This window comes from Aplysia californica, unplaced genomic scaffold (genome assembly GCF_000002075.1).
Source record: "Aplysia californica isolate F4 #8 unplaced genomic scaffold, AplCal3.0 scaffold00009, whole genome shotgun sequence".
NCBI lineage: Eukaryota > Metazoa > Mollusca > Gastropoda > Aplysiida > Aplysiidae > Aplysia > Aplysia californica.
Genome location: NW_004797279.1, coordinates 277,223 through 288,605, shown reverse-complemented (window position 1 = coordinate 288,605; position 11,383 = coordinate 277,223). Strand labels below are relative to the sequence as shown.

General features: G+C 38.5%; 1 protein-coding gene across 3 annotated transcripts; it reads left to right on the top strand.

Annotated features, from left to right (window-relative positions):
• Positions 1–13: 13 nt before the first annotated feature.
• LOC101862232 lies at positions 14–9,932 on the top strand. Of its 3 annotated transcripts, none has more exons than XM_005089752.3 (6): positions 14–113; positions 2,446–2,572; positions 3,189–3,397; positions 4,853–4,982; positions 5,843–6,013; positions 8,295–9,932. In XM_005089752.3, exons 2-6 carry the CDS (start codon positions 2,473–2,475, stop codon positions 8,549–8,551), a joined length of 867 nt encoding a protein of 288 aa, XP_005089809.1. In that variant the 5' UTR covers positions 14–113; positions 2,446–2,472; the 3' UTR covers positions 8,552–9,932. The 3 variants fall into 3 exon arrangements, with proteins under 3 accessions (XP_005089809.1, XP_012938049.1, XP_012938045.1); XM_013082595.2 differs by having other exon boundaries at positions 32–113; positions 2,458–2,572; XM_013082591.2 differs by lacking the exon at positions 14–113 and adding an exon at positions 248–385.
• The last annotated feature ends 1,451 nt before the right edge of the window (positions 9,933–11,383 follow it).

Sequence of the window (11,383 nt, the reverse complement as noted above, 5' to 3'; positions counted from 1 at the left end):
ACTCTTCGACCAATCAAATTGTAAAGCGTCAAATGCAAGCTCGCCACACTATTTTGTTCACTGTTCATTATTGTAGGGAAGAGGGTTCAAACAAAAACAAATAATATTGCAAGGTGAGTAGGAACACCGAAAATAATGTTTATTCATTAACATTTACAAAAACTGAACACAAGATCTGGACATGTATTATGCTGAAGTCAGCCTGAAGATTGAAGGTGCTTTCTTGGACGTGGAGAAGTGAAGCTGCCATTCTTATTCTAGAAGTGCAGTAACTCAGTTTTAGGCCTTGCCCTATTTACATATTTATTTAACAGTGTGATGAGTGTGAGTGACCAGTATTCAGTATGGCCACTCACATTTTGAATTCGAAGTGTCTACGTACAAGGTAATCGGGCACCTAGTCTCAGTATCTACGCACACGGTAACCGGGCTCCTAGTCTCAGTATCTACGCAGGAAGAGGCTAGCCGTACTTTAATGACGTACTGGGTCTAGTCTAGCCGAAGCCGTACTTATTCTTATTCTTACTTAATATGATGGCTAGACTGGTCATAAAAAAAAAATAGATTCTAGGCCTACTGAATTGTAAATATACATTTTTGTGTGCAGTACCTAAAGTATTTGTATTTGAGACGAAACCAGGTGTCTTAATTAATGACAATTTAATTTAAATTTAATGACAGTGCATGTATTTTAAACCTCCTGTTTTCTATGTTAATAAATAGGGCCTGAGATAAGTACGGCTAGACTGAGAGTCTAGCCGTACTTAATATTGATGGCTGAATTGTAAATGAAATTTTTTTGTTTGCAATGCTTAAAGTATTTGTATTTCAGACAAAACCAAAAGGTGCCTTACTGACTTGCATGCATTTGAACCTGAATAATTGCTAGATCTAGATCTAATGAGACCTGTGTACTTAACAGGCTTGAGTCGATAGGGCCAAACCTAGATCAAAGTACGGCTAGACTGACAGTACCGAAGTGACTATTCGGACTCGAGTCCGAATATGAAAAAATGTCATTCGGACTCTGATTCTTGTCCAGCATGACATCACTTCCGACTTCTGACTTCCTGTGACTCGTGACTCCGGCTTCCTGTCCTGCCTCACTCGTGACTGGGTAGAGACCGGGATCACTTCGGGCAAAATGGCGTTTTGTGCAGGAGCCGAGTTTTTATCTTTTATGATGAATTTGAGGCCGGCCTGAAAAGTTATAGAGCGCTTCTAATAGATCTAGATTCTAAATGAATATTTGTCAAGGGGTCATCAGAAGTAATTAAAGATGGCTCGTTAGAGTGTGTCGGGGTCAGATGGGCGGCCTGCACACGTGTGGCTGTGTGTGCATGTCGGGGAGGGGGGGGCACTATCGGTCTGGGCGTTGAACATCTATGCGTCGTCTTTTTTCCCCCGGCCACTGATCATTATTACAATTATAAGCTTGTCTTGACGTAGATCTACATGATAATGAATTGTGCGCTGGTCTATGGAATGAAAAGTTGCCGTATGCTCGGCTCTACACAGCAATACAACTTTTTCTTGGTAAACAATCGAGATGACACAGGCTTGTGTATTTGAATGAATCTGTCTTTTTTTTTTTTACACAGCTCATAATATGCAGGTGCCAAGTGGTCTGCTGATCTTCAATTTTACCCTTTTCTACAACAAAGAAAGTGGGAAACATGGGGGGGGGGGCGTATCAATGAGGCGGCTGGCATCGGATCGGCAGATAAGGTGTGGGGGGAACTAAAAAATGGCGGAAAATTGGAAGCACTGAACGTTAGATCTATAGAACGAAGACACTTCCTTTTTTCCGGACCCAAGTCCGAATAACATTTTGGAAGAGGCTAGCCGTACTTATTCTAAATATGATGGCTAGACTGACCATTTAAAAGAAATAGGCCTACTGAATTGTAAATTTTAGTGTGCAGTACCTTAAGTATTTGTATTTGAGACAAAACCAGGTGCCTTAATGACAGTGCATGTATTTTTAAAAACCTCCTGTTTTCTAATGTTAATAGGGCCTTTCTAAGATAAGTACGGCTAGACTGCCGTCTAGACGTACTTAAGTACGGGTAGACAGCCAGGCTAACCGTACTTAACTACGGCTAGACTGTCAGGCTAGCCGTACTTAATATTGATGGCTGAATTGTAAATTAAATTTTTAGTTTGCAATGCCTAAAGTATTTATATTTCAGACAAAACCAAAAGGTGCCTTACTGACTTGCATGTATTTGAACCTGAATAATTACTAGATCTAGATCTAATGAGACCTGTGTACTTAACAGGCTTGAGTCGATAGGGCCAAACCTAGATCTAAGTACGGCTAGACTTCGTAACATTTTTTCATGGGACTCGAGTCTTCTTTTGAAATGTCTTGATATCTTTCAGGTTTCTAGAATAACTCTTTATTTTTAGACATGTTTCATTTTCTTGTACTTTTTATTCCAGTTGTGAACCAAGATTACAGATTCCAGAATGGCTGCAATCGGATTTGAAGTCCATGTTGACAAAGAGAATGCGACCCCAGCAGCAGTTTTCAACAAAGGCAGTGTGCTCAAGGGCTTTGGGCCTCGGCGTAAGTTACTTGTAACATTAAAAAAAACCTTTTGATCCGCAAATAATATATCTTGGACTAATGGTTGGCAGTTACAGCTCTTGTGACATCACACTTTAAATTTAGATAGTTGTCTTCAACCACCAAATTTGATAGACTAATCATTTTTGTTAATGTGCAGTTTGACATGCTTCTCTCGCATCACAAGGCTTCTTTATGATGAGGTAAAACTTGAAGTATTGGCTCATCATGTTTTCCAGATTGTCCACATGGGTTTTGTTTTTGGTTTTTGTGAGAATGAATCAGGAATGTTAAAGATTAAAAAACACACACATGATATGATACACACACCCAATGGGCATAAAGTGAAGTATAAATTTGATTTGCTTAACGCTATTGGTGCAAATTACTGTAAATGATACACTTCAGGCTTCAGATGTTTCTCAAAAGACTATAAAAGCTACTCTTCTATGAACTGTACATTTGTATATTTTCTCCTTCTTATAGCAGTCATGTGAATTACATACGGTTTTGTGTACAGTGAATGTATCATTGGATGAATTATTTAATGTGTCAAAATCTCATGTTTATGTTTAAAAAAAATTATAATATCTTATTTTTATTTTTTTTGCTACAGGGGACAAAAAGCTAACCCAGCCTACACCACGCAAAGCTCTGTTTGATGTCAACAATGATCAACAGCTGTCAAAGAAAGTTGGTCTTGGCAAGGAGTCAGGTTTATCTGGGGAATTGTCTAAGCCGAACAAACCTGGGCTGAAAATTTCCAGTGGAGTGGAGAATAAAACTGATGAGGTCAAGAAACCAGAGGCCAAAAAAGTATTTCGTGTAAGTGTAATGTTGTTCTCTCTTTGGGACCTACTTTGTTGTTCGGTGTAATATGAAAGAAAGTAGATCTCTGGTAGTTTATTGATTCTTTGAAAAACGTTTTGAGCTTTTGATGGTGCTCATAAAGTTTAGAGATGTCTATCCTGCATTATGTTGTTATTGCATCTTGTGATGGAAGGTTAATATTAGACCAGCTCTACCCCCCGGGGCAGTGCCACTGACTGAAGTGACTTTAGGCCATTCCCAAAGGGGGGACATTTCTCGTTCAAGCATAGTAGAATTGTAAATGGGCTGACTCATGTCACTCTCATAACTGTGCCTGATCTACAACAGGGAACTGCTGCTTTTTCTTTCCTGATCCTTACTATTATTGTCATTTTCCTCTACTTTTTTTGTATGTTTATCACTCTCTTGTGACCTGCTATTTTGGGGTGCCTTGATAGTCGAAGCAGACCTTGTGCTGTTGCAGCTAGAGAGGTGAGCAGTCTAAGTCTGATTCCCTGTAAAGATTTCTCTGTTGACACCCACCCCTTGGCGCTCATATTTGACCTTATGCAGTTGCGAGCGTCGTAAAACCCTCTACTATAAAAAAAAAATAGACCAGCTGTCTGAATTCAATATTCTTTTACAGCTGGAAAAGCTGGTTGTATTATTATTACAGCCCTTTTTTTTGTTTCCTAAGGTTGCTGGTAAGTGAATACATTTCCGTTGCAGGGAAATTTCTTTATGCAAACTTGTCAAGCTTTTGTAAGCAAAAATGATTATCATTTACTGATGTCTGTTTTGAAATAGTTAGGTGCTTGAATTCAAATCTCAAGTATCTCTTTCTTTCTGCAGGGATGTTGTATCCCTCTTGGCCTGCGTTGACCCTGATGGGCAGGGTCAAAGCCTGTTTCCTAAATGATCTAATGAGTTGATGATGTCAGTGGTGAAGTAGTTAAGTGCTTGATTTCAATTCTCAAGTTTCTTTTTCTTATTCTTTCTGATGGGCAGGGTCAAAGCTTGTTTCCTAAATGATCTGTTGGTTCTGTCTGTTTGCTTACTTTTTCCCAGTACTAAATGACTGTTATTGTGTTGATGTGCTTCTCTTTACTCAAACAAAAAAATATGGACATTTTTAGAAATGGTCCTCTGAGATGTTTGGCTGGACTTTCTGTGTAAAGGAAAGAGATGCAGATGTAATGCAGTTGTGACTTTCTTTGCACATTTGCTGTCTGAGCTGAGAGGAAAGTATTGATTTGAGAAACGGTTAGCTGAAATCAGTGGCTCTTGAATTACACAACACTTTTGGAATGTATGAACACTTGGAAAACTTTATTAGTCACTATTATGGAAAAAGTGCGGTATGAAAGGGCAAAATATGCGCTTGTGTTTTTCTAACTGGGAATTGAAATAATTATTTGATAACACTACACCGTAAAGCGTTTTTTTTTTTTTCTATTCTTTATTTTTCAGAAAAAGTTGCCCAAAAAAACAAAGGAACCAGAGGCTGATAATAAGCCACCCAAAGTGCAACCAAGCATCAGCACAAAGCAACCGTCTCCCTCTTATCCTGATCCATCGATACCAGAGGATGACGAGGAATGTAAGTTTTGTTTTTGTTTTACTCACTGAGACTGCACGGGCTGGTGACTGATATGCACTATAGGGTGCCGTATTTTGGAAGTGTTTAAAGATGAAGCCCTAAATACAAAAAGCAGTAAATTTAATTTTTACTGTATCTGAATCAACATAAAACAACCCCCAGCCCCCTTTTTTTCAGTTAAGGGGGGGGGGGGGGAGCTGCACCCTGAAAGTCCAGATTCGGGTCATACTTATGGATTTTTGAGATGTAGTCTTTTTCAGCCTCTCTTACAACTATTTCATCGCATAAGAACCCCCTAAAGCCTTATTTTTTCAAGATGTCCACCTATCTAAGAGACAAACTGCTTTTCTTCTTGACAGTGGACGGCCATCTAGGACAATTTTGACTAGTTTCTCTTTCCCACATTCGGTTTAACAAAGGTTATTGGTGTAGTAATGGCAAAATTTTGTTGGTGCAGGGATGTCAGATTTTATTTCTCAATATTTTTTTACAATTGAGCAATGATTTACGTTCAGACCAAGATGTTAAAAGTAAAAGTTGGTGGTTCAATAGACACATGAGACTTCACCTCCATGGAGGGTCAGCTGTTGTTTATAATGTTGATAGAAAAGTGTAGAACATGAAAAAAATAAAAGCAACTGATGTTGTGTCTTAGTACTTTGTCACCATTTTATTTCAAGTTTGTATTTGGGTGGGGGGGGGAGGGGGGTGCAGGCAGCGAAGTGAAAAGTGGGTTAGATTTTAAAATTTATACTAAAATTAGTGCTTAATACTACCTAGTGGTTTGTGCCATTGCCATTACCTCAACTTCAGACTTTGTTTGTTTATTGTATAATTTCTGAACACTGAAATCTTTTCAGATGACTCAGACAGTATTTTCCCTCGAACTGAGAGGCTCAGCACGTATGTGGATAAACTGTTTTCTTGGAGGCCGCCTTGCCTCTTTGGTCTGATCCCAGACAGTGAGTCAGATCTCAGCGACCCGAATCTTAGTAGCGATTCTCTGGACATCCCGATGCCTGAACCAGAAGGTAAAAGTTTAATGACCATCTCCCTCCACAAAGGCTTTACACTTGTTATAGTGTTACCTTGGTTTGTCTTAAACGGATTGTAAGACTAAACCTTTTGGGCCACCTGTAGAGGTTGGGTGACATCTTAATTTCTCACTTACTTTCCTTCTGTCTGGCTCTTTTTAAAATTACTTTTATGCCCACCCATGTGCTGAGGGTGTTTTAACTAAAAATAGACCAGAGAAACTGGACAGCGTATTGTCCATCTTTGAAATGGCTTTTGCGTCTTGTGGGGCAGTAAACTTCCACAAAGACTGACAAAGAGAATCCGTGTTTAAAAAACGTTTAAAAATTGGTGACGTTCTGATGGTTCTTTACATTCCCATGTGCAAATCAGAAGGTTAAAAATGACTACTAAGGGGGCTCTTGTAGCCAAGAGGTTAAGGTGATTCGCCTCTCATTCAATAGGTCTCGAGTTTGTATCCGGATAGCGACGGAAAATTTTCTTTTCTGAGATTTTCTTTCACATCCTTTCCTGCTCTCTAACAATGTTCTGTCGTGTGCATTCGTCTCCACTTTCTGCCTGCACCCCCTCTCCTCCTTTGCCCCCTCTTGTGAGCTCCTGATTCTTTCTACAGGTCTTTGTACTGCTTCTCCTTAGCTCCTTCTTAGTACTGTCTTCTAGCCACACCCCTGATCTTATGGTAGGTAATGTCTACCTCTAGCCTTCTCGGACAAGGGCAAAAAATCTCAGAGGTCCTGTGTGCAAGTTGCGTACGTGAAAGATCCCTTAGTGATCCAAAATCGATTTGAGTAATCTTTGGCCACCACCCGAGCAAAATTTTCTATCAACTGAAAATGTTTGGTGTGTCCTGCGCGCTCATATGACCTTATGCAGTTGCGAGCACCGTGGAACTCTTACCAATTTTCCTCAATATAAACTTAATTTATTGATCTCTTTCTAGTAAATTGGAGAAAAGGCCTTTATATTCTTTTTCCTTGCTGTGGATGGCCTTACGTTTAATGACAAGTAGTTGTTGTAAGCATGTTAGAGTCAGTGTCCCCTTTATCGTAGTAGGCCTACTAATGAAGACTAGATCTAGATATTTTGCCAACAGAATTAATGTTCACAATTAGCCTATTTTTATTATCAAGTGTATTGTGAGTGAGTAGATCTAGATCCCCATCCCATCATTAAAAAAACAAACCAACACGAAAACATTGTTTGTAACATTGCCAATTATAACACTCTACATAGTTGGCAATAAAAATGTACTATTTCACTATATTTCCTCTTTGAAGACAGTTTTAAAATACTGATGTAAGGTGTCTTCCAAGCCCTATCACTAGCATCAGCGTGCATTGCAACGCGAAGCCTCGCTGTCCGGCGCAGCCAACGCTGCCCTCACCATGCCGCCATGTTTTAGTTTCAATTCCTCACAGCGAATCAACGATCACGAGAGAGGAGTTCCGCTTCTATTAGTGTAAAATTTTGTTTTCTGACCCGAATTTAAGGCCGAGATCATCAATGAAGTTGACATGAAAAGGAAGACTAATCTTAATAAGCGCAAATTTTATTGATATGGAAGGGAGGTAATCATGTGGATTTTAAAGAAATTTTTCGGTAATTCCCCTTTGCATTCCTTTAGCAGGAACTTGCCTACAGCGGGATTTTTCTTCTGAAACCAAAAGTCCCGTTATAGTCATGTATTATGAGGGGTCGTGAGCCTATCAACTTGGACATTTTTTCTGTATCGTCATACTTGTTGTTACAAATATGTGAGGCAGCGAGGTGAAATCTGGCGCGCGTCAAAATAATGAAATTGAAGAAAATGGCATTTTTCTTTCCCCTTGGCAATTTTTATAGAATTTTTAGTTTTTGGCTCAGTACTTTTTATTTCCGTTTAAAAACAATTTGCTGTGTGACTTTTACTTAAAAACGTTGATTAAAGACACAAATATGTAAATTTACAGTTTCCAAGGACTCTTTGGAAGCCACCAGAGTTTGGCGCCATTTTCTCGCTAATTTTACCTTTGAAACCGGGCAACCCCCACTTGGTTCAATCGTGAATATCTCGACTTGTATTCAAGATAAATTTATCCAAGTGTAAATTATGTCGTATCAATAAACTGAATAATCTGTAATCATAACGTCCAGCTAGGATTTTGGGGAGGCAGGGTTGAATTTTGATACATCTATGCTAATAAGAATTTCTTTTTTATTGAATTTTGTTACATCTATGCTAAATAAAAATTTCTTTTTTATTGAAATAGTTTTTTCTTCCTCCTCTCACCACCGCAGTTGAGGCAATGCCAGAGGCCGACCTGTTTTCTCTCTTGGTACCACTACCGGAGGTTGATGCTAGTGCCTCAGAATCTTCAGGGCGCCAGTCGTCCAATCAAGAGACGAGTGGACAGCAAGCTAGACCATCTTTTTTGACAAGTCCCATAGAGGAGGATTCTAGCCTCTCTTTGACCCCGTCACCCGACACCTCTTTATCACTTGGACATTTGCAGGTCATGCCTGGCAGTCTCAACACATCCGCCATGGAACTTTAATCTCAGGATGTTGATATCATTTCTTCACCTCCCCTTAAAAGTTGAGACATTTTGTCAAATATTTCTCTAGTTGTAAGATTTTTTTTTTGTTAGGTCTTTGTGAGTTCATTATAAACAGACTCCATTGTACTTTTGTGTTGTTGATGATTCACTCATCTTTTCATATGATGGGCATTTTTGGTCTTCTGTTGGTGCTAAATAAGACATGAGACCTCAAGAGTACTTAATGAAAGAAAATTCTTTGTGTCCCCCCCACCTCCATTAAAGCTTTAGATGAACTTAGAATCAACTGCTTTCCTAAGCCCTTTAAGGAAAAAAAGGGAATAGGGGATTGAATTCAGAATCTGACTTTTTACTTTTTAGTCTGCCACTGACAGACAGACAGACCTTGTCCAACCCTGTCATAATGCTCATCCCCGCCTCCTTTCGGGTTCTACTCTGCACGGAACAAAATCTGTTGGAAATGCGAGTAGAAATTGGTTACATGGGTAGGCCTACCTTCCGCCATGGAGTTTACAGTGTCTGTTTGCTCTTCGTAAAAAAAATTCCCTCGTTGTTTAATGTTCCCAATATGTCAGTATTTGGAAATCTCTCTTCTATTTTGGATTTTGATAATTTGTCATATGCCAGAGTAAAAAAATGTGGGCTACCATTTCCTATAATTAATTGAAATTAGTCTTCCTTGACAGTTTGCCGTATGGCACTTTATATGGCACAAACTGAGAGTAGCATGTTCTTACAGTTACAGCAATAGCAGGTGTACGCTACCATTAAATGATAATTGCAAATTGCTTCTGCAAATCAAATTTTTGATGCGTCTAATGGCTTAGATATATTGGTTTGCGGTTTATTTTGGTAGGAAGACTTCTATCACCAAGCTCTCTGCAGATCCACTAATTTCTTATCACTATTCACAGAGTGCGGATAGTGGCATGAAATTTTGTGCTTGGTTTACACGTGTGTGTTTTTGGAGGCTGGTATTAACTCTTCGTGTATTGACAAGATTTGTTTTGTGTACTATACAGCAATTGTTGCTACCTCTTCCTGCCTGTCTGAGCTACACGTCCCACTTACCCTTTCTGCTATTCCTCTTTCTTAATCATTAATCTTTAATGGTTTTGGTCTCTTGTTATCATGATATATATAATGAACTTCACCTGTCATGCTATCTCTTCACGTTAATCTTATTCTATTTTTTAAATTCTGTAATATATGTACATATCTATTAAGATAAGATAAACTTTGTTGATCCGCTAGGGAAATTTTTTGTATATATACCAGAACATCAACATACAAAGATTCAGCATCAACACAGAAATGTGGGTGGTCGGCGGGTGCTCTGGTGTGGTTTGCTCTTCCTATCGGCTATCAAACATCTACTGTCCTTGTCTCTCCTTCTTTTTTGTCAATGTTACTCTCTTGTAACACATCTAATCTTCGGCACTAATATGACCTTATTGTGTCTCAAGTGCCGTAAAACTTACTAAAACTAGACAACACAGTAACAAAACTCATTACATTCACATTCCATACACATTCACTGCATATAATGATGCACATCTCAATCACACATTAACCCAAATAGTAAGTCTATGCGCATTTGGGACACTGTAAAACGCCCTTGTTTCTTTGTGAAAATCTAGTGGAACTAGTCAGGTTTTGATTTAATATGATTGTGCTTTTCAACGTTGTCTAAAGTAGGTCTACACATTTTTTCTTTCCATAAAATCATTTTGTATAATTTTCATATGAACATACATTTTTTGTTAGCTTTGAATTTGCATTTTATTTAAATTCATTTCTATGCATGTTCTGGGTTGGTTGCTGTCAAATATACATGGCATGTATTGGTGCAGTAATTCTTCAATCACATTTCAGTTCATTTAGCCTTGAAGTTAATGTATATCCTATCGAACATCCATCCCCTCCGTATCTCCTCCTTTTGTATGCTTGTTACTCTCTTGTAACACCTCTAATCTTTGGCACTTGTGTGACCATATTGATAGTGTTGCAAGTGCTTACTCTCACTCAAAAAAAAAAGGTTACTGTATACATGAGTTTTGATTTTGACACATACAATGAAGGCACGGATGTCTCAAATGGTGTGTCTGCAGATTAAACAGCCTACTCTGAACAATTTTCAGGACTATTCTTGTGCCTTATATCAAAGTAGCTGTGTGCGCTAATTTGATCTAGCTCCCATTTCTAATCTCATTCCATTCTTTTTGCTTGGTTTGATTGAACCAGGCATCTTTCTTTTTATTAAGCTATCTTCGTAATCTTCTTCAGATCCACTCGTGTGTCTATTGCCGTTACAATTTGGGGAAAATAATTTAAATGCTCTACCATTTGTACTCAGGCACTGAAATGCACTGGATAACCCTATTGTTGCTTGCAGGGTAATATCAATCCCCAAGATTTGAGTTAGAGTGCATCATGGCTGTTTCTATTTACATGCATACCAAACACCCACAGGTGGTTGGAGGTTGCCAATGGCAGGTTGTATTTCTTTATTCACCCTCTGTTGTTTCTGTTTGTCTTGGGTTTTTTTCCAAACACTTTGTGACCGTTGTCGTATCAATGTGCTTCTCTTTTAGTCAAAGAACTACTTCTCACATCGAGGTCTTCAAATATTATTTTGACCTTATCGCTGAGGTTTAATTAAAATTGTATGACCCTCTGTGCCTGTAGTGTTCTTTAGAGACACAGATTTATTATGAGTTTTGAAAATTTTTAAACAAATAAACTTTGTATTTTACAGATATTTGAAAGTTTCTGTTTCTTTGTTCTCATTTATCTATGCACAAGTATATACTTTTCTCTTCTCTCTGG

Coding starts and splice junctions, on each gene's coding strand:
- LOC101862232 (XM_005089752.3), top strand. CDS start 2,473: ATGGCTGCAATCGGATTTGAAGTCCATGTTGACAAAGAGAATGCGACC. Junction 2,573..3,188: donor CAAGGGCTTTGGGCCTCGGC/GTAAGTTACTTG, acceptor TTTTTGCTACAG/GGGACAAAAAGCTAACCCAG. Junction 6,014..8,294: donor CCCGATGCCTGAACCAGAAG/GTAAAAGTTTAA, acceptor TCACCACCGCAG/TTGAGGCAATGCCAGAGGCC.